General features: G+C 35.6%; 1 protein-coding gene across 1 annotated transcript; it reads right to left on the reverse strand.

Annotated features, from left to right (window-relative positions):
* Positions 1-1,426: 1,426 nt before the first annotated feature.
* Positions 1,427-17,117, reverse strand: LOC106087643 (uncharacterized). The gene is made up of 3 exons (XM_013252758.2): positions 16,307-17,117; positions 11,039-11,221; positions 1,427-1,622 (listed from the first exon to the last, which is right to left on the reverse strand). Exons 1-3 carry the CDS (start codon positions 16,434-16,436, stop codon positions 1,525-1,527), a joined length of 411 nt encoding a protein of 136 aa, XP_013108212.2. The 5' UTR covers positions 16,437-17,117; the 3' UTR covers positions 1,427-1,524.
* Between the last annotated feature and the right edge of the window lie 6,229 nt (positions 17,118-23,346).

A 23,346-nucleotide genomic window follows, 5' to 3' on the forward strand; every position in this document is an offset into this window, starting at 1 on the left:
TATATGGCAGCTATATCCGAATCTGAACCGATCTGGGCCAAATTGATGAATGATGTCGAAGGGCCTAACGTAACTTACTGTCCCAAGTTTCAGCAAAATCGGATAATACATGTGGCTTTTATGGGCCTAAGACCCTAAATCGGAGGTGTGGTCTATATGGCAGCTATATCCAAATCTGAACCGATCTGAGCCAAATTGATGAATGATGTCGAAGGGCCTAAGACAACTCACTGTCCCAAATTTCAGCAAAATTGAATAATAAATGTGGCTTTAATGAGCCTAAGACCCTAAATCGGAGGATCGGTCTATATGGCAGCTATATCCAAATCTGAACCGATCTGAGCCAAATTGATGAATGACGTCGAAGGGCCTAAAACAACTCACTGTCCCAAGTTTCAGCAAAATCGGATAATAAATGTGGCTTTTATGGGCCTAAGACCCTAAATCGGAGGATCGGTCTATATGGCAGCTATATCCAAATCTGAACCGATCTGGGCCAAATTGACGGAGGATATCGAAGGGCCTAACACAACTCACTGTCCCAAATTTCAGCAAAATCGGATAATAAATGTGGCTTTTATGGGCCTAAGACCCTAAATCGGCGGATCGGTCTATATGGGGGCTATATCAAGATATAGTCCGATATAGCCCATCTTCAAACTTAACCTGGTTATGGACAAAAAAAGAATCTGTGCAAAGTTTCAACTCAATATCTATTTTTAAAGACTGTAGCATGATTTCAACAGACAGACGGACGGACATGTCTAGATCGTCTTAGATTTTAACTGTGATCAAGAATATATATATTTTATAGGGTCGGAAATGGATATTTCGATGTGTTGCAAACGGAATGACAAAATGAGTATACCCCTATCCTTCGTGTTGGGTATAAAAAGAGAATTTATTATAAATATTTTATTGCCCATCAGAAAACTTGTGCCAAATTTCATCAAACTCGTTTCACATTTGGAAGTTTCTGACAGGTTTTATCACCAAATATAAACTCGATCGCATTTCTAACTGTATAGTTATAATGAATAAAAACACTTTTAAAATTTTTTTTTTTGGAAAATTAATATTATTGTGAAAAAATCGAAAAAGATATCTGCAAGCAAAAAGTATGATACAGTCGTAGTAAGTGCTTAATAAAAGAATTTAAAGTTATTTACAATATATTGGGTTGCCCAAAAAGTAATTGCGGATTTTTTAAAAGAAAGAAAATGCATTTTTAATAAAACATAGAATGAACTTTAATCAAATATACTTTTTTTTACACTTTTTTTCTAAAGCAAGCTAAAAGTAATAGCTGATAACTGACAGAAGAAAGAAGGCAATTACAGAGTCACAAGCTGTGAAAAAATTTGTCAACGCCGACTATATGAAAAATCCGCAATTACTTTTTGGGCAACACTATATAATCATATCATCATATTAGATAATCATACTAACATGAAAAATAAAGATTTAACATCAATTATTGTTATTGGTCGTTAAAATTAAAGACATTGGGCCCCATTCATCTCACTAGTTGTTGGCTGCTGCAGTTTCGCTGGGATTTTTGTTGGTGATAATAATTCCCTTGACTTTGGCCTTGTTGGAGGCATCGTTATGCTTCTTTTTAACTGTAACGAAAATAATACCAAAATCAATAAATTTTATATAAATTATCATTCAAATCAAATCAAACAAAGTTAACAAATCTATTTGCCCTTGTCAATGAGCTATTTTATTTCTTTACATTTCGTTTTTTTTATTTGCCATCTGAGACAGTGCTTTTGGTGCAGCAAGCCGTCGGTAGTTTTTGCAATAATTTATTTGAGAATTTACATTCTGTATTTGACCTTTTTCTTGTCTTGCGGCTTTCTATTGCCATTTTTATTAAAAAGAATACCAGAACCAATAAATTCTCATAATTTATTTAGAGAGAATTTATTTGAGTTTTACTTTGCCAGCTTTAGGTATTTTACATTGAAATCATAGTTAGAGTTGCCATATCTATTTATGGATCTATAAGTAAGGGATTGGGTGTGGTGGGTTGGAGTCTACAAGGGCACATTTCATATACCCAATTCAAAATCAGATAAAACCTGTGACTTTCAGGGGCTCAAGATATCAAATCGGGAGATCGGTTTATATGGCAGCTATATCTTAATCTGAACCGATATGACCCATTTGCAATCCCCAACGACATACATCGATATTAAGAATCCGTGCAAAATTTCAAGGGGCTAGCTTTACGCTTTAGACCGGTATCGTGATTTCGACAGACGGACGGACGGACATGACTAGATCGACTCAGAACGTCGATAGGATCAAGAATATATAAACTCTATGTGGTCTTAGACGAATACTTCGAGGCGTTACAAACGGAATGACTAGATTAGTATATCCTCATCCTATGGTTGTGGATATAAAAAGGTCGCGCACAAACCGCTTTAAAATTAAATTTTTGTGAAATTTTTTAAATCATTTTGTACGTGAGATTTTTTTCATCGAATTGCCTTAGATTTCAGATTTTGTCTAAACTTGAATAAGATCTCATCCAAATATAATACAGGGAAACTAAGTTCTATAAAAGTCATCACCCTAATAAGTAGGCAACAAAGTTTCTACTCGTCAATTCAATTTACGCTCTAGTTAATTAGGGTGATGACTATTTTGATATCCACCACCGAAGGATGGGGGTTTATTCATTTTGTCATTTCGTTTGCAACACATCGATATATTCATTTCGGACCCTATAAAGTATTGGGTTGCCCAAAAAGTAATTGCGGATTTTTTAAAAGAAAGTAAATGCATTTTTAATAAAACTAAGGATGAACTTTAATCAAATATACTTTTTTTTACACTTTTTTTCTAAAGCAAGCTAAAACGTAACAGCTGATAACTGACAGAAGAAAGAATGCAATTACAGAGTCACAAGCTGTGAAAAAATTTGTCAACGCCGACTATATGAAAAATCCGCAATTACTTTTTGGGCAACCCAATATATTCTAGACATGTCCGTCCGTCTGTCCGTCTGTCTGTTGAAATCACGATACAGTCTTCAAAAATAGAGATATTGAGCTGAAGTTTTGCACAGATTATTTTTTTGTCCATAAGCAGGTTAAGTTCGAAGATAGACCGATCGGCCGATTTAGGGTCTTAAGCCACATTTATTATCCGATTTTGCTGAAATTTGGGACGGAAAATTGCGTTAGGCCCATCGACATTATCCATCAATTTGGAACAGATCGGTTCAGATTTGGATTTAGGATCTTAAGTCCATAAAAACCACATTTATTTTGGAATTTCGCTGCAATTTAGAAAAATGAGTCTAGGCTCAACGATATTCTAACCGATTTTAGTCTACATTGGACTTAATTTAGATAAAGCTTTACTTTACTTTGATTGACTAAGACAGAACATTTGTTCCACTAGCCGAACGTAGGATAGCGTTCCAAGCGCATCGATCTTCTGCGCTCATTCTAAAATCTCTGACAAGTTTCGAGGTGTCTCCCACCTCGTGACCTTTCCTCGGGCTTTTGGTCATCTCGTTTTGCATGTACCACCGTGTTTGCCTTCAAAAGACTTCTTTGCTGGAGCTTCTTCATCCATTCTGACAAGACGACGCAGCCATTGTATTTTGATGCGTTTAACTTTTATTTTATTTTATTTTATTTTATTTTATTTTATTTTATTTTATTTTATTTTATTTTATTTTATTTTATTTTATTTTATATTTATTTTTATTTTATTTTATTTTATTTTATTTTATTTTATTTTATTTTATTTTATTTTATTTTATTTTATTTTATTTTATTTTATTTTATTTTATTTTATTTTATTTTATTTTATTTTACTTTATTTTATTTTATTTTACTGTATTTTATTTTATTTTTATACCCACCACCGAAGGATGGGGGTATATTCATTTTGTCATTCCGTTTGCAACACATCGAAATATCCATTTCCGACCCTATAAAGTATATATATTCTTGATCAGCGTAAAAATATAAGACGATCTAGGCATGTCCGTCCGTCTGTCCGTCTGTCCGTCTGTCTGTTGAAATCACGCTACAGTCTTTAAAAATTGAGATATTGAGCTGAAATTTTGTACAGATTCTTTTTTTGTCCATAAGCAGGTTAAGTTCGAAGATATGCTATATCGGACTATATCTTCATATAGCCCCCATATAGACCGATCCTCCGATTTAGGGTCTTAGGCCCATAAAAGCCACATTTATTATCCGATTTTGCTGAAATTTGGAAAAGTGAGTTTTGTTAGGCCCTTCGAAATCCTTCGTCAATTTGGCTCAGATCGGTTCAGATTTGGATATAGCTGCCATATAGACCGACCCTCCGGTTTAGGGTCTAAGGGCCATAACAGCCACATTTTTTATCCGATTCCGCTGAAATTCGGGACAGTGAGTTGTGTTAGGCCCTTCGACATCCTTTGTCAATTTGGCTCAGATCGGTTCAGATTTGGATATAGCTGCCATATAGACCGATCCTCCGATTTATGGTGTTAGGCCCATAAAAGCCACATTTATTACCCGATTTTGCTGAAATTTGGGACAGTGAGTTTTGTTAGGCCCTTCGACATCCTTCGTCAATTTGGCTCAGATCGGTCAAGATTTGGATATAGCTGCCATATAGACCGACCCTCCGATTTAGAGTCTAAGGGCCATAAAAGCCACATCTTTTATCCGATTCCACTGAAATTCGGGACAGTGAGTTGTGTTAGGCCCTTCGACATCCTTTGTCAATTTGGCCCAGATCGGTTCAGATTTGGATATAGCTGCCATATTGACCGATCCTCCGATTTATGGTGTTAGGCCCATAAAAGCCACATTTATTACCCGATTTTGCTGAAATTTGGGACAGTGAGTTGTGTTAGGCCCCTCGACATCTTTCTTCAATTTGGCCCAGATCGGTTCAGATTTGGATATAGCTGCTATATAGACCGATTTCTTGATTTAAGGTTTTGGGCCCTTAAAATGCTCATTTATTGTCCGATGTCGCCGAAATTTGGGACAGTGAGTTAAGTGAAGCCCCTTGACATACATCTGCAATATCGCACAGATCGGTTCAAATTTAGATATAGCTGCCATATAGACCGATATCTAGGTTTTAGGTTTTGGGGCCATAAAGACGCATTTATTGTCCGATGTCGTTGAAATTTGAGACAGTGAGTTTAGTTAGGCTCTTCGACGTCCTTCTTCAATTTTGCCCAGATCGATCCAGATTCCAATATAGCTGCCATGTAGACCGATCTCTCGATTTAAAGTCTTTGCCCCATAAAAAGCGCATTTATAATCCGATTTCACTGAAATTTTACATAGTAACTTATGTTAGGCTTTTCAACATCCGTGTCGTATATGGTTCAGATCGGTTAATTTTTAGATATAGCTACTGTACTTATTAGTATTTGGTCCAAATCGGAACATGTTTTGATAAACCTGATATGGGTCATAAGGTATGAAATTTTCACCGAATTTTGATGAAAGGTGGTTTACATATATACCCGAGGTGGTGGGTATCCAAAGTTCGGCCCGGCCGAACTTAACGCCTTTTTACTTGTTTTTTTAATTTATTTTTTTTTTTTATTTCATTTTATTTTATTTTATTTTATTTTTTGCTTTAACAACGCGGCAACTCTGGGCAGTAGAAAAGTAAAGCTCTAAGCTTTGATAATGGCAAAAGTTGTTAGAGTAGAACTACTGCCAGCAACAGCTTGACTGCAAGTTTGATGTTGTGTAGGTTGGTGGTTTGTTACCCGATTTTAAATTTTTGGTGTTTCATTCTCTGATGTTGCTGCTTGCCCATGAGGCTGCTACTGCTACGGCTGTTACTTTGGCTATCAAAAGCTGTTGTCTGAAGCAAAAAAAATGCGATGTTGCTTAAGTTATTGACAGTTTTAGTTATTTAAATTTGGGAATGTCATTCCATGTGAGAGCAACAACTATGTTCAGCATTTTCTATGGAAATTAGGAAATTTTGCAAACGAAAAATCTCTGATATTCAATCGAGGAATTTTTAGAGAATTTATTGCAAAATTTTCAATAAAATATTGATATTAAATTTATTCATGAAGTTTTTAAATCTTTACATAACATGGCTGGCATGTGATGAAGTGAAAAAAAGGCAATTGCATTTTGTTTTAATTGAATTTGATTCGCCCCGACTTATATTTAATTCCATGCTTCCATTTGTTTGTCACAAAAATGGTGTAAAACTAATAGAACTCCAGTTCAATGTTTTTTATTCCATTGGTAGCTTGCATTGCATGTTTATCTCAACACCTTGCTGAAACATTTTGCATTTTGTTGTTGTGTTCTATTTTTCCTCTTTTTTTTTTTTTTTTTTTTGGTGCCATTTCATTTGCGAAAAATGTAAATGAACTGTGCAATTCTACAACGGATGTTTATTAGATTTGTATTCAAAGCAAATGTAATATTTCGCTTTACTTTGTATGCAAACGAGATATTCGGAAACTGCGCAGCATTTTTGCTACTTTTTTTTTCCTTCATATTGCACTGCATCAGGCATTTTTCCTTCTTTGCCTTTGGTTGGGATTTTTCGATATTTATGTGAGCACTCATTGCGATGAAAGGCCACCGCCATAGTTAGGCCATTGACCCATGAATGCCTTGACATGGCGATATGGCTTTTAGAAAAATTGAAATCTAATGGATTGGCGGAGAAGTTGTTACTAATCAAGAAATGTATTCAGCAAGCCATAATTTTTAGCAGAAAAATATTGCATACATTTCGTTGACGCAATTTATGATGGCTTTGTGAGGACTCCAGCTTGCAGAGGATACAGCATTTCAATGATGATTTTCCGTTTACATAAGGAACTATGGAAGTTGGAGGATAAAAACACGAACTTGCATAACAAAATGCTTTTACAATCCAAATTTCTATAATATTGATGAGGTTTTAGTAAGCAAATGGGTTTTAGGGAGGTGGCTTCGGCAGTACATACGGGTCGATTGCCCATATGTCATAAACAGATTCTAGAGAATATAGGCAGACTCCACAGCTGCATAAATGATTATGTTTTGCTTCATTCTTTTGGCTGTTTAAAAAAGGAATTTGCGTCATAGACTGATGTAAGGGTTGTTGTATATAAGGCAAGGTTTTTAATTGGTTGTAACTTAGAAAAGACCAACCCCATTCATGTTCCTACTTTCATCTGAATATATTGGACACTGACATTCAAGTGGTGTAACCTGGGCTTGCCATTTTTAACATTCACAAGAGGTAGTGGGCAAGCATGTACCGTGAATTTACCTACCGAAACAGGAGGCGTCACTTAGTGGTTCAGTATCGTTTTTTACTGGCTAAAAATCTCTACGTTTTGAAGCGAAAGAGACATTTGAAGTTTTGTTCCAGTCTAAAATTCATTCCTAATCAGAGAAAGACTTGGTTCAGATACTTTGAATTGTGCAAGCATAGAAGACATTGACGACAATGTCGACATGATACCGATTGTCATAGTAAGGTCTCTCGAAGATAGTTGTCCTCTTCGAGAAGAACATCAGCCTAAGAAACACTCTAGACGACAAGGGATATTCGCTACATTCGCACGTCGTAAAAAAGCGGCAGTTTATTGGAGTTTGTATTACACACGGCTCAAGGAATACAATCAGAGAAAGACTTGGTTCAGATACTTTGAATTGTGCAAGCATAGAAGACATTGACGACAATGTCGACATGATACCGATTGTCATAGTAAGGTCTCTCGAAGATAGTTGTCCTCTTCGAGAAGAACATCAGCCTAAGAAACACTCTAGACGACAAGGGATATTCGCTACATTCGCACGTCGTAAAAAAGCGGCAGTTTATTGAAATTTGTATTAAACACGGCTCAAGGAATACAATAAGATTATCAGGGCGGCTAAAGGTGCGTCCTGGAAGTTTTTCTTCAAACAGGTCGATTGCGTTAAGGATAGAAAAGTTTCTCTGAAAAACTCATGTCCAAACTAAATCGTTAGAAGACGACAACGGAGGGCAACAGAACACTCACGCAGACACCGGAATCTTGAAATAATGAGAATGGTCGAAGGCTAATTATTACAGAATTTATGGCGAAGGAAGCCTTGGGGGTTACTAAGACCTGATGGATTATTTCCATCGTTATAACGGAAAGAGGCGGACTATCTGGCGCCCCATTTGTTAATTTTTTCACAGATTGCCTTGAACTTGCATATACACTGGGAGAAATTTGTTAGTAAAAACAGCAAAAATTTTCGCTGTAAAGCAGTAATTATACTCTACACCACTACTGCGGTACAGGGTATTATAACTTAGTGAATTATTGGGTTGCCCAAAAAGTAATTGCGGATTTTTTAAAAGAAAGTAAATGCATTTTTAATAAAACTTAGAATGAACTTTAATCAAATATACTTTTTTTACACTTTTTTCTAAAGCAAGTTTAAAGTCAAAGCTGATAACTGACAGAAGAAAGAATACAATTACAGAGTCATAAGCTGTGAAAAAATTTGTCAACGCCGACTATGTGAAAAATCCGCAATTACTTTATGGGCAACCCAATAGTTTGTAACACCCAAAAGGAAGAGAGATAGACCCATTGATAAGTATACCGATCGACTCAGAATCACTTTCTGATTCGATTTAGCTATGTCCGTCTGTCTGTCTGTCTGTCCTTCCGTCTGTTAAAAGTGAATATTATAGAAATCGGTTCAGATTTAGATATAGCTCCCATATATATGTTCGTCCGATTTGCAGTAATACACTAATAAAATGGTAATTTGTCAACCGATTCTCTCGAAATTTGGCGGGAAGGACTTTCTTATGACTCTCAATATTACTGGTGAATTTCATAGAAATCGGTTCAGATTTGGATATAGCTGCCATATTGACCCGATCTTTCGGTCTTAGGTTTTGGGCCATAAAAAGCGCATTTATTGTCCGATGTCGCCGCAATTTGGAACAGTGAGTTGTGTTACGCCCGTCGACATCCTTCTTCAATTTCACTCAAAACGGTCCAGATTTGGATATAGCTGCCATATAGACCGATCTCTCGATTTAAGGTTTTAGTCCCATAAAAGGCGCATTTATTGTTCGATTTCGCCGAAATTTGGGACAGAGAGTTAAGTTAAGCCCCCTCACATATTTCTGCAATTTGGTCTTGATCGATCAAAATTTGCATATAGCTGCCATATAGACCGATATCTCGATTTAAAGTCTTGGCCCCAAAAAAGGTGCATTTATAATCCGATTTGACAGAAATTTGACATATTGATTTAGGTTAGGCTTTTCGACATCCATGTTGAATATGCTTCAGATCGGTTTATTTTTAGATATAGCTACTAAAAAGACCAATATTTTGTTATACACAATTGAACAATGACTAAAACTTATTAGTATTTGGTCCAAATCGGATCATATTTCGATATAACTGCTATGGGACATAAGGTATGCAATTTTCACCGGATTTTGATGAAAGGTAGTTTACATTTATACCCGAGGTGGTGGGTATCCAAACTTAACGCCTTTTTACTTGTTCTATATGTAGATATCAAAACACCGATATGGCCCCTTACAATCTCATCCGACCTACATTAATAGGGATTTTCGTGCAAAATGTCAAGCTTTCCACAGACAGACAGATAGCTAAACCGATTTAGAAAGTCAAGACGATCAAGAAATATATTCCTGATCGTCTTGACTTTCATAATACTTTTTTGGTCCACAGATCAATATTTCGATGTGTTACAAACCACCATCCAGGAGGCCACCGTAGCGCAGAGGTTAGCATGTCCGCCTATGACGCTGAACGCCTGTGTTTGAATCCTGGCGAGACCATCAGAAAACATTTTCAGCGCTGGCTTTCCTCCAAATACTGGCAACATTTAATGAGGTAATATGCCAAGTAAAGCTTCTCTCCGAAGAGATGTCGCACTGCGGCACGCCGTGCGGACCCGGCTATAAAAAGGAGGCCCCTTCTCATTGAGCTTAAACTTGAATCGGACTGCACTCATTGATAAGTGAGAAGTTTGCCAAAATTTGCAATTTTACAAACCATCATCCTATCGTGGATGCCATAAAAATAGATAGAGCCACATATTAACTGATCTACAGATTTGACATTTCCATCCCCTCAAAGCCTCAGTTGTTGTTAACAATATTTTATCTTATATTTGTTTTTCAACTTTTAATGAAATAATGATACCCAATGACATCACTACCATCTCAATTTGTAGTGAAACACTCATGATTAACTCCAAACGAACAAAAAACAAACGTATTTTTCATTTGAAACAAAGCACATTCTTAAATGTGCGTGGTCGTCACTCAATTTGCCCATTATGGCTTGAACAGGTCAATCAGCGCAATGGGTTGGACCAATACAGCCAAAGAGATAAACTTCATTTCAAGAGGCCACTTGAAATCAACAATCCAAATGTGGTCCATGAAATGGTCCCAAAAAGTGTGTGTGTAAAAGCAATTTGGCGGTAAATTACCAAAAAATGTGATAAATACGTGATTAGAGGCTGTGATAGACGTGGCGATTAATTTCAAGTCGTGTAAATTCAATTCGTACAAGAAGCCGGCCATTAATTAAAACTTCAAATACAATTTCAATTCAAAGTCTATGGCCTTTCCAAGTTCACAAATTTGTAAGCACTTAGACCGAATTAGCTGTTTGAAATTCCATTTAAACACAAAATGGCAAGCAACCGTTATAATTGAGTATTGGGAAGATTTATATATAGACGTAGCCATTAGTGCCATTGATATTTTTATTTGAATAACATTAAAATATTAAACAAGTACACAATAGACGTGTTTTTGACAATATACATGAACTTTGTTTTAAAACAAATAAAAACAAAAACTTGTTATTCATACCATCACTTAAACACTTGCATTGTTAAAAAAAAAAAAACGAAGTGGCTACTAAGGCAAGATAATACAAAACATAAGAAATCAGCACAATTTTGTATTACAAAGAATTATTAATAGTCGAGTTCTTCAATGCTGATTTCTTGCAGTTGTTTCTCGGTTGTTTTTCTTTTTCACTTACCAGTTATCAAAGTATCCGGATCAATTTGTTTATCACTTGCGCCCTTTTCATGTTCACGTTGGACTTTCTTGCGCAATTTTTTCAAATATGCCTCTTTGTATTCCTCACTCGGCTTGCCGCCCAAACCATAGCTGACCTCGAGAGCAGTCAATGGTATGACTGTTGATGAAACAGGCACTAAATCTGTAAGGACAACAATAAAAAGTTTTTGTGTGATGGTTTTTAGCAGCGTAATTTGAAGTCGTAAATTAATATAAACGTTGGAGGAGAAACAATACTAGATAATCTAGGTCAAATCTAAATAAAAACGAAATAATAAATTTTGTAAAATCAAGCAAATGTCTTTCCGCAAATTATATAGCTGTTTTAAAATAATAATAAAGGGACCATCACTTACCCTTAGCAAAAAAAAAAAAACAAGTAAAAATGTGCTAAGTTCGGCCCGGCCGAATCTTATATACCCTCCACCATGGATCGCATTTGTAGAGTTCTTTTCCCGGCATCTCTTCTTAGGCAAAAAAGGATATAAGAAAGATTTGCTCTGCTATTAGAGCGATATAAAGATATGGTCCGGTTTGGACCACAATTAAATTATATGTTGGAGACCTGTGTAAAATGTCAGCCAATTCGAATAAGAATTGAGGCCTTTGGGGGCTCAAGAAGTAAAATAGAGAGATCGATTTATATGGGAGCTGTATCAGGCTATAGACCGATTCAGACTATAATAAACACGTATGTTGATGATCATGAAAGGATCCATCGTACAAAATTTCAGGCAAATCGGATAATAATTGCGAACTCTAGAGGCTCAAGAAGTCAAGATCCCATATTGGTTTATAAGGCAGCAATATCAGGCTATGAACCGATTTGAACCTTATTTGACACAGTTGTTGAAAGTCATAATAAAACACGTCATGCTAAATTTCAGCCAAATCGGATAGGAATTGCGCCCTCTAGAAGCTCAAGAAGTTAAGTCCCCAGATCTGTTTATATACTTGGCACAGTTGTTGGATATCATAACAAAACACGTCGTGCAAAATTTCATTCCAATCGGATAAGAATTGCACACTCTAGAGGCTCAAGAAGTCAAGGCCCAAGATCGGTTAATATGGCAGCTATATCAGGTTATGGACCGATATGAACCATACTTGGCACAGTTGTCGTGCAAAATTTCATTCCAATCGGATAAGAATTGCGCACTCTAGAGCCTCAAGAAGTCAAGGCCCAAGATCGGTTTATATGGCAGCTATATCAAAACGTAGACCGATATGGAATTTTAAGCGGCTAGCTTTACTCCTTCGGGAGTTAGCGTGCTTTCGACAAACAGACGGACGGACATGGCTAGATCAACATAAAATGTCGAGACGATCAAGAATATATTTACTTTATGGGGTCTCAGACGAATATTTCGAGTAGTTACAAACAGAAGGACGAAATTAGTATCCTATGGTGGAGGGTATAAAAAAACATGTAAAAAAGCGTTAAGTTCCGGGCCGGGCCGAACTTTGGATATCCACCACCTCGTGTATATATGTAAACCCCTATAGCAGCTATATCGAAATATGGTTTGATTTGAACCAAATTCGGCCCGGACATTGAGTGGTCTAATAAGTACAAGTCATTGTTCAATTTTCTAGAACAAAATATTGGTCTATTTGGTAGCTATATCCAAATATAAACCGATTTGAACCATATATGACACGGATGTCCAAAAATTCCAACAAAAGTCACTGTGTCAAAATTTCATCGAAATCAAGCTCAAAACTTTAAATAGAGAGATCGGTCTATATGGCAGCTATATCCAAATCTGGACCGATCAGCGCCAAATTGAAGAAGGATACTGACTGGCCTAACACAATTCGCTGTCCCCAATTTCGGCGACATCAGACAATAGATGCGCCTTTTATGGACCCAAGACCTTCAATCGAGAGATCGGTCTATATGGCAGCTATATCCAACTCTGGACCGATCTGAGCCAAATTGAAGCAGAATGTCGAGAAGTCTAACACAACTCACTGTCCCAAATTTCGGCGACATCGGACAATAAATACGCCTTTTATGGGCTCAAAACCTTAAATCGAGAGATCGGTCTATATGGCAGTTATATCCAAATCAGGATAGATCAGCGCCAAATTGAAAAAGGATAACGAAGGGCCTAATACAACTCACTGTCCCAAATTTTTGCAAAATCGGACAATAAATGCGCCTTTTATGGGCCCGAGACCCTAAATCTTCGTATCAGTCTATATGGCAGCTATATCCAAATATTGACCGATTTGGGCCAAATTGAAGTAGAATGTCGAATGGCCTAACACAGCTTACTGTACCAAATTTCTGCGACATCGGACAATAAATGAGCCCTTTATGGGTCCAAGACCTTCAATCGAGAGATCGGTCTATATGGCAGCTATATCCAAATCTGGACCAATCTGGGCCAAATAGAAGAAGTATGTCGAAAGGCCTAACACAATTCACTGTCTCAAATTTTGACAAAATCGGACAATAAATGCACCTTTGATGGTCCTAAGACCCTAAATCGGAGGATCGGTCTATATGACAGCTATATCCAAACCTGGACTGATCTGGGCCAAATTGACGAAGGATGTCGAAAGGCCTAACATATCTCACTGTCCCAAATTTCAGCAAAATCGGATAATAAATGTACTTTTTATTGGCCTAAGACCCTAAATCAGCGGATCGGTCAATATGGGGGCTATATCAAGATATAGTCCGATATATCCCATCTTCGCACTTGCTTATGAACAAAAAAGAATCTGTTCAAAGTTTCAACTCAATATCTCTTTGTAGCGTGATTTCAACAGACGGACGGACATGGCTGGATCGTCCTAGATTTTCAAGCTGATCAAGAATATATATATATTGTCTGTCAATATCACGATAGCGGTCGAACGCTTAAATACTTACTATTGAAGTTATTTTTATTTTATATTATTTTAATTTGTTTTATTTTTATACCCTCCACCATAAGATGGAGGGTATACTAATTTCGTCATTCTGATTGTAGCTACTCGAAATATTCGTCTGAGACCCCATAAAGTATATATATTCTTGATCGTCGTGAAATTTTATGTCGATATAGCCATGTCCGTCCGTCTGTCCGTCCGTCCGTCCGTCCATCCGTCTGTCTGTCGAAAGCACGCTAACTTCCGAAGGAGTAACGCTAGCCGCTTGAGATTTTGCACAAATACTTCTTATTAGTGTAGGTCGGTTGGTATTGTAAATGGGCCATATCGGTCCATGTTTTGATATAGCTACCATATAAACCGATCTTGGGTCTTGACATTGGGATGAAATTTTGCACGACGTGTTTTGTTATGATATCCAAGTATGGTGTGAATCGGTTCATAACCTGATATAGCTGTCATATAAACCGATCTTGGGTCTTGACTTCTTGAGCCTCTAGAGTGCGCAATTCTTATCCTATTAGGATGAAATTTTGCACGACGTGTTTTGTTACGATATCCAACAACTGTGCCAAGTATGTTTCAAATAGGTCCATAATCTTATATATCTGTCATATAAACCGATCTTGGGTATTGACTTCTTTAGCCTCTAGAGGGCGCAATTCTTATCCGATTTGAATGAATTTTTGCACGACGTCTTTTGTTACGATATCCAACAACTGTGCCAAGTATGGTTCAAATCGGTCTATAACCTTATATAGCTGTCATATATACCGATCTTGGGTCTTGACTTCTTGAGCCTCTAGAGGGCGCAATTCTTATCCAATTTGAATGAATTTTGGCACGTAGTATTTTGTTATGATATCCAACAACTGTGCCAAATATGGTTCAAATCGGTTCATAACCTGATATAGCTGTCATATAAACAGATCTGGGGACTTGACTTATTGAGCTTCTAGAGGGCGCAATTCCTATCCGATTTGGCTGAAATTTCGCAAGACGTTTTTTATTGTTACTTTCAACAACTATGTCAAATAAAGTACAAGTCGGTTCATAACCTGATATAGCTGCCATATAAACCGATCTGGGATCTTGACTTCTTGAGCCTCTCGAGGTCGCAATTGTTATCCGATTTGCCTGAAATTTTGTACGACGGATTCTCTCATGACCATTAACATACGTGTTTATTATGGTCTGAATCGGTCTATAGCCCGATACAGCTCCCATATTAATCGATCTCTCTATTTTATTTCTTGAGCTCACAAAGGGCGCAATTCTTATTTGAATTGGCTGACATTTTACACAGGTCTCCAACATAATATAGTTTAATTGTGGTCCAAACCGGACCATATCTTGATATCGCTCTAATAGCAGAGAAAATCTTTTCTTATATCCTTTTTTTGCCTAAAAAGAGATGCCGGGAAAAGAACTCGACAAATACGATCCATGGTGGAGGGTATATAAGATTCGGCCCGGCCGAACTTAGCACGCTTTTACTTGTTTTTATTTTATTTTATTTTAGTTTATTTTATTTTATTTTATTTTATTTTATTTTATTTTATTTTATTTTATTTTATTTTATTTTATTTTATTTTATTTTATTTTATTTTATTTTATTTTATTTTATTTTATTTTATTTTATTTTATTTTATTTTATTTTATTTTATTTTATTTTATTTTATTTTATTTTATTTTATTTTATTTTATTTTATTTTATTTTATTTTATTTTAATTTATTTTATTTTATTTTATTTTATTTTATTTTATTTTGTTTTATTTTATTTTATTTTATTTTATTTTATTTTATTTTATTTTATTTTATTTTATTTTATTTTATTTTATTTTATTTTATTTTATTTTATTTTATTTTATTTTATTTTATTTTATTTTATTTTATTTTATTTTATTTTGTTTTATTTTATTTTATTTTATTTTATTTTATTTTATTTTATTTTATTTTATTTTATTTTATTTTATTTTATTTTATTTTATTTTATTTTATTTTATTTTATTTTATTTTATTTTATTTTATTTTATTTTATTTTATTTTATTTTATTTTATTTTACTTTACTTTATTTTATTTTATTTTATTTTATTTTATTTTATTTTATTTTATTTTATTTTATTTTTTTTATTTTATTTTATTTTATTTGATGAAATTTAAGGCAGAGAACTCTTTTTGATCGCGTAAACACCCATATGCTTTTAGTTTTTCTGCAAGTTCACCAATCTCTAATTGTTTTCCCCAATACTAACACCCACCCGCCCACTCGTGGGTAAAAATCATTTGTTATTGTAACTGTTACAACAACAACAACAATAGCAACATGACTTGATACTAACCTCTTTCGAATTTATCGTCGGGATTGCGTTTGTACATCATGGGAGTTGAGCAAACATAATTGCACATTAACATCACAACAACGGCGACGATGACAATTAAATTGTTGTAAATACTTTTGATTTCTTTCATCTTTGAGGTTGTTGTTGTACGAGTATGCTTTAGCAGTAGCTGTAGCTGGCGCGCTCTTATTGTTTGTTTAATGTTTTTTCTGCCACTCGTTGTGAGTTGATTTTTTGTTTATATTTCTGTTTTGTTGTTTTCACTTGAGCTTTAATTGTGCACGCTTTACTGGTTCTCTGCTTTGCTGTTTTGTTTTTTGTTTTTTTTTTATTTACGAGACGAGCCTTCGCGGTTTACATCAAACTGAAATGATGTTGATGATAATGTTGTTGGTAGTGGGCGGAGGGTAAATTCGCAAATTGCTGTTGTGCTGGTTAAATAAATTCCCTTTGTTTTTAAGACTTTTAAATTAAATTCTCGTTATTGTTGTTGTTTTATTTACATCCATAAACAATTCATTGCACGAAATTGTGCGAAAATTTATTTTTTTTTTCTCAATTTTTGTTGTGCGTTTTTTTTTTCTGTCACCCGCTGACTTACGCTGCACGATAGCCCAGTTTTAGAAAATGGTCTCTTTGAAATTTCCAGTAAATTGGCATTTACTGGTGTATGGATGCTAATGGTTCTGTTTTTCTGCAATTGCCGATTCCAACGAAATCGAATCTCCTCTGTGGGGCGCGTCCGACTTGTTTAAAAGCTTTTTACAGACTGAGTGTTTTGAATTTAAGACATTTGTCTTTAAGTCATGGCTAAGACTTTAAATTCAAGAAAAAAAAGCTTTTGTTTAGTTTTGGGTTTCTTTTTTTGCAAAGCAGTGACAACTTGTTTTAATGCAAAATTTATCTATGAATCGATCATAAATAAAAAACAGAATTACTATGGAAAACAAATGATGGTGGCAGACATGGTGGAGGTACTCCATCACCAGCATCGACATGCTGCTGGCCACAGAAGTTTAATTGTTTGGTAAACGATATTTACCATAATTGTGAGATTGATCAAATCTACAATACAACAATGGCTTATTTATTTGCACAAACATTAATTGACTCTAGATGTAGTTGGTTGAAAGCTGCTATTGGGGTGCCTAGACCATTTACTTGACGTAATATATGCTGTACTCACGATTTGAATTCTTATTTAATCTACTATTGCTGATGGTAGTAAAATATGCAAGTATTTATGGAATTTTATTGTTTTTCTTTCATGAAACAAGATTTTTAATTAATGCACATTTAAATTCTGCATTGCGGAACTTTGTTAAATTGGAAAACAACAAGAAATAGATCATTAGAAGTTTTAAAGGGGCGAATTTCATATTATTTTAATGTCATCTGGGCAAAACTGATGTAAAAACATATAAGGAAGGGCTAAACTCGGGCACAGCTAACCTTTTGACACCCTACACCACATGGGGTAACTAGTTGAAATTAAAATTAGCTTTAATTTGATATGTGGACCACAATCCCCAAATATTGTAGGAATCATAGAGGAAACCATAGTGCGAAATTATGCGAAGTTCGATTGATAAATGCATTTGCAAAGGCCTTTAAAAATAACAATTAAAAGCGTGGTAAGTTTGGCCATGCCGAATCTTGGGAACCCACCTCCATGGATTCTGCTAATAATTTCAACAAAATAAATTTAGCTGAAGGGCATTATTTTATTCTACACTAGCTGGACCGGGCCCGCTCCGCTGCACCTTCTCTTACTTTATATGAAAGAAAATTTTCCTTGGAATATTTATTTTCGACATATAAAGAGCTTTTAGTGAAATATCATGCTACGAAAATAGTATTTTGCTTGACATACAGTTTAACAATATAAGTGCCTTTATCTAAATCCCATATCATCTTTATTGGTCTACGAATTAAAGTTTGGATGTAAGATGTACTCCATTCTTAAAATACTTTATTTCAGCCCCATATTCTCATGATGTCTTATTTAGGGATGTTTTCGGAGGTGAAGTGGTCCCCCACACACTTGGCCCTGAAAAAATATCAGCATCGTGCTCTTCACTCAAATACCATTTATTTAAACCCCATATTGCCATTGGTTGTGGTAAGACGTCCCCTTGACAGTTGGTCCAGAATTTTGTTGTCAGATTCATGGTTGTCTTCTTTGGGGGATGTTCTCGGGGATGACCACTTGGTCCAACAATTGGATATCAGATACGGTTTCTAATCTTAAATACCCTTCGTTTGAGTTCTATATTGTCATGATTGGTCTAAACATATATTTGGTAGTTATTGGGGAGCTGTTATTTCAAGAAAATCGGTTCAGCCGTTTCTGAGTCTATAAGGAACACACAAACAAACCTACAAACAAACACAAATTGATTTTTATATATAAGATACCAAACTTCCATCAAACCAGCAAAAATTAAAGCTCTATGAACCGAACAAGGATGATCGAGAGACCGGTTTACATGAGAGCTATATCAGGTTCTTGACCGATTTGGACCGTACTTTGCACAGTTATTGGAAGTCATATCAGAACACTAGTGCAAAATTTCACCCAAATTGCACAAAAATTGCGCCTTCCAGGGGCTCAAGAAGTCAAATCGGAAGATCGGTTTATATGGGAGCTGTATCAGGTTAAAGACCGATTTGAACCGTACTTATCACAGTTATTGAAAGTCATAACTGAACATCATATGCAAATTTCCAGCCAAATCGGACAAAAATTGCTGCTTCCTGGGGCTAAAGCTGGCAAATCGGGAGATCAGTTTATATGGGAGCTATATCAGGTTCTAGACGAATTTGAACTGTTCTTGACACAGTTATAGAAAGTTATAACGGAACACTATGTGCAAATTTTCAGCCAAATCGAACAAAAATTGCGGCTTCCGGGGGCTCCAGAAGTCAAATCGGGAGATAGAAGTTATATCCAAATCTGGACCGATATAGCCCATTTGTAATTCCCAACGACCTACATCAATATTTCAAGCGGCTAGCTTTACGTGGTCGACCGCTATCGTGATTTCTACAGACGAACGAACGGACATGGCTAGTTCGACTTAAAATGTCGAGACAATCAAGAATTTATATACTTTTTGGGGTTCTAGATCAATATTTTGAGGGGTTACAAACGGAATGACTAGGTTAGTATACCCTCATCCTAGGGTGGTGGGTATAAAAACAGTGAGATATATAAATATGTATCTATATATGGTCCTATATCTAAATCTGAACCGAATTATAACAAACCTTCGTCCCAAATTGCGTTTCAATGAACACTTTATTCGAATATTCGTCCAAATCGGACCAACATATACACATTTGTAAGCTATATCCAAATCTGGATCAATTTATTCCAATTTCAATGGGCTTCGTCTCTAGGCCAAAAACAGATTGTCTGTGTCAAATTTGAACAAAGTTGTACTTAATACAAAAACCAGTAAGGAAAGGCAAAAGTCGGGCGGTGCCGACTGTATAATACCCTCTCGCCGTTTATGACACCCCCTTTTTAGTGTGGGACTTCCAAAAATCTGGGCAGTCACTCGATTTATAAGGTTATGAAGTTTTGTAATCATTGCATATAAAATTTCAGAAATCTATCCCCTTCTGTAAAAAAAAGCACAAAATAATACCAAGAATAACAATACATTGAAAAATCATTAAGTCGCCCAATATATATTATCAAAGTTTAAACGAATCCCAATATTGAGTACTTAAGATCAATTTGTCAATAAAATACCATTTTTATGTTTTAGTACCTAAATGTACGATTTTGAAAAAAAATCTTCTGGTCGCCCAAAATTTATAGTCAAGGTGTAACGGTATCTCAATTTTGAGTGCTTAAGCACAATTCGTAAAGAATGTATCATTTTGTACGTTTTAGTACCCAAGTGTACGATTTTGAATCATCCCAAAATTCACTCTGTCAAGCAAGTACTATTTTGTTCGTTTGAATACCTAAACATACGAAACAATACGTTTTAGTACCTACACATACTTTGCTGTTGGCGAAAATAAGCTATTTCGTACCTTTTACACTTTTTGGTACCTAAACGTACGAATTTTGAATGGAATATTCACTTATAATATCTTCCTAGTTGTACCGCTGCATTGGAGGCCACCGAAGCGCAGAGGTTAGCATGTCTGCCTATGACGCTGAACGCCTGGGTTCGAATCCTGGCGAGACCATCAGAAAAAAATTTGTAAGGTACTATGCAATGTAGAAACTTCTCTCCAAAGAGGTGTCGCATTGCGGCACGCCGTTCGGACTCGGCTATAAAAAGAAGGCCTTTTATCATTAAGCTTAAACTTGAATCGGACTGCACTCATTGATATGTGAGAAGTTTGCCCCTGTCCCTGTTTGTTGTACCTGCATGCCAAATTTCTCTATGCTCTATGTGTAAAAAAGTACCAAATGGAACCAATTTTGGTACCAAAATTTATGAATTTGTAATAGGTCATTTAGTCACCTATCATATATTTCTTTGTTGTTCCTGCGTGCCAAATTTCAGACCCCTAGCTCCACCTATGAAGAGAGTACCAAATGGTACCAATTTTGATTCCAAAATGTCCGAATGGTGAATAGATCATTTAGCCACCCATGATATATTTCTTAGTTGTAGCAACATGCCTAATTTCAGACCTCTAGCTCCTTGTGCACAGAAAGTTCCAAATGGTAACAAAAAGGACGAAGTTTGGATAGAACATTTAGTTACCCATCCTATATTTCTTAGTTGTACTGACATGTCCATTTTCTGACCTCAAGCTGCATCTGAAGAGCAGATGCAGCTTTCTAATAAATCATTTAGTAAACCATCATTTATTTCTTGGTTGTAGCTACCTGACAAATTTCTTACCTCTAGCTCCAGCTATAAAGGAGAGTACCAAATGGTACCAATTTTGGTACCAAAATGTTCGAAATGTGAAAAAAACATTTAGTCGCCCATCATATACTACTAAGTTTTACCAACATGCCACATTTCAGACCTCTAGCTCCAGCTGCTGATATAGCTGTCATATAAACCTATCTGAGATCTTGACTTCTTGGGCGTCTAGAGGGTGTAGTTCCTATCCCATTTGGCTGAAACGGAGTGTTAAGTTGTGACATACAACAACTGTGCTAAGTATGCTTTAAATCGGTCCATAACCTGATATAGCAGCCATATAAACCGATCTTGGATTTTGACTTCTTGAGGCACTAGAGGGCGCATTTCTTATCCGGTGGATCGATTTTAGCTATTATAAGGAATGATAAGAAAGATGTTTATTAAAGCTTTAAAATAAAAATTTCATATAAAGAATTTTATATGACTTCTAACAACTGTATCAAATACGGTTCAAATCGATCTCTAAACTGATATAGCTGCCATTTAAACCGATCTGGGATCTTGACTTCTTGGGCCTCTAGAGGCGCAATTCTTATCCGATTTGGCAGAAATTTTGTACAACGGCTTCTTCCATGACCTTCAATATACGTGTCCAATATGGTCTGAATCGATCTAGAGCTTGATACAGCTCCCATATAAACCGATCTCCCTATTTTGCTTCTTAAACCCCTACAAGGCGTAATTCGTATCCGAATGAACTGAAATATTACGCAATGACTTCTACAGTGTTCAACATTCAATTCTTTTATGGTCCGAATCGGACTATAACTTGATATAGTTCCAATAGCAGAACAGTTCTTATTCATTATTCTTTGTTTGCCTAAGCGCAAAGAAATCGACAAATGTGATTTATGGTGGAGTGTATATAAGATTCGGCCTGGCCAAACGTAGCACACTCTTACTTGTTGGTACCTTTTTTGGTTCCTAAAAGTACAAATTTCCAAAAACTCTTATAGTCACCCAATTATGGTTACCTAGGTTCCAAAATTCCTAGCTCTAGCTCAACTAACTCAGAAAAGTACCAAATAGTACCAATTGCGGCACTAAACGTACTAATTATTCCACTTCCGGTATGATTTTTCAAAAAAATTTTGACCATACCTTATTTTTTCGAGACACTCTTTAGTTTGAGCCCAAGAACATATTTCTAGCCCTTTCCGTTCGCACTGGGAAAATATGTACCATTTCGTACTTTTTAGTATCTAAACGTACGAATATCACCAAATCCAGCCTATCCCATGCTTATGACCCACGACCAACATTCGTGCAAAATTTCATGATTCTAACATTAGCCGTTTGGGCTGGGTGATACCAGATCAATATTTCGATGTGTTACAAACGAAATGACTAGATTAGTATACCCCCATCCAATGGTGGTGAGTATTAAAGCAACCTCTTTATATGAAACCTATTCAAAAACGCGTTTATATTAAGAATCATCTTCACTTTCATATCCATCACTTTCTCGTACTTTTACTCTTATTTAAGGTCTCCAGCCTTAAACATTCTTAACGTTTCGCAGACACATTAAGGGATTTGGTGTTCATAGATTCTTAGTCTCGTACATTCTTAGACTTTTTTATTGTCCGCTTTATCTAACGTGCGTGTTTGTTTAACATAAGCATCAGCAACAAAAAAAAGGTTTTTTGAACTTGTGCAATTTTTCTGCCCCCATGCCAAACGTTGTGTTGTGACCCTTAAAATTTGCCCACTTACAGCCTATCTAAGTGGCCCAGCACGTCTACACAACTCTCAGCTAAGGTTAATAATTCATGAACAATGTGTAAATTCACAACATAAATAACTATAATTGCATTTTGTATGCATAAACCACATAAACATTTGTCTATGGCAAAAGGCAAAAACAAAAAGGTTTGCATAGAGGTGGATCGATCTAAGCTATTATAAGAAATGGTGAGAAAAATGTTTATTAAAGCTTTAAAAGTAAAGTGTAGGTGATAAAGCATGACAGATACAGGGTGGCTGATGAAAGCCGCTACCAAAAAAAAATGTAATAACTTTTTTTCTATTTAATAATAATAATTTAATAATTAATTTAATTAATTAATTAATTAATTTAATTAATAATAATTTAATAATTAATTTAATAATTTAATTTAACATGAATAAAAG

This window comes from Stomoxys calcitrans, chromosome 4, assembly GCF_963082655.1.
Source record: "Stomoxys calcitrans chromosome 4, idStoCalc2.1, whole genome shotgun sequence".
Classification (NCBI taxonomy): domain Eukaryota; kingdom Metazoa; phylum Arthropoda; class Insecta; order Diptera; family Muscidae; genus Stomoxys; species Stomoxys calcitrans.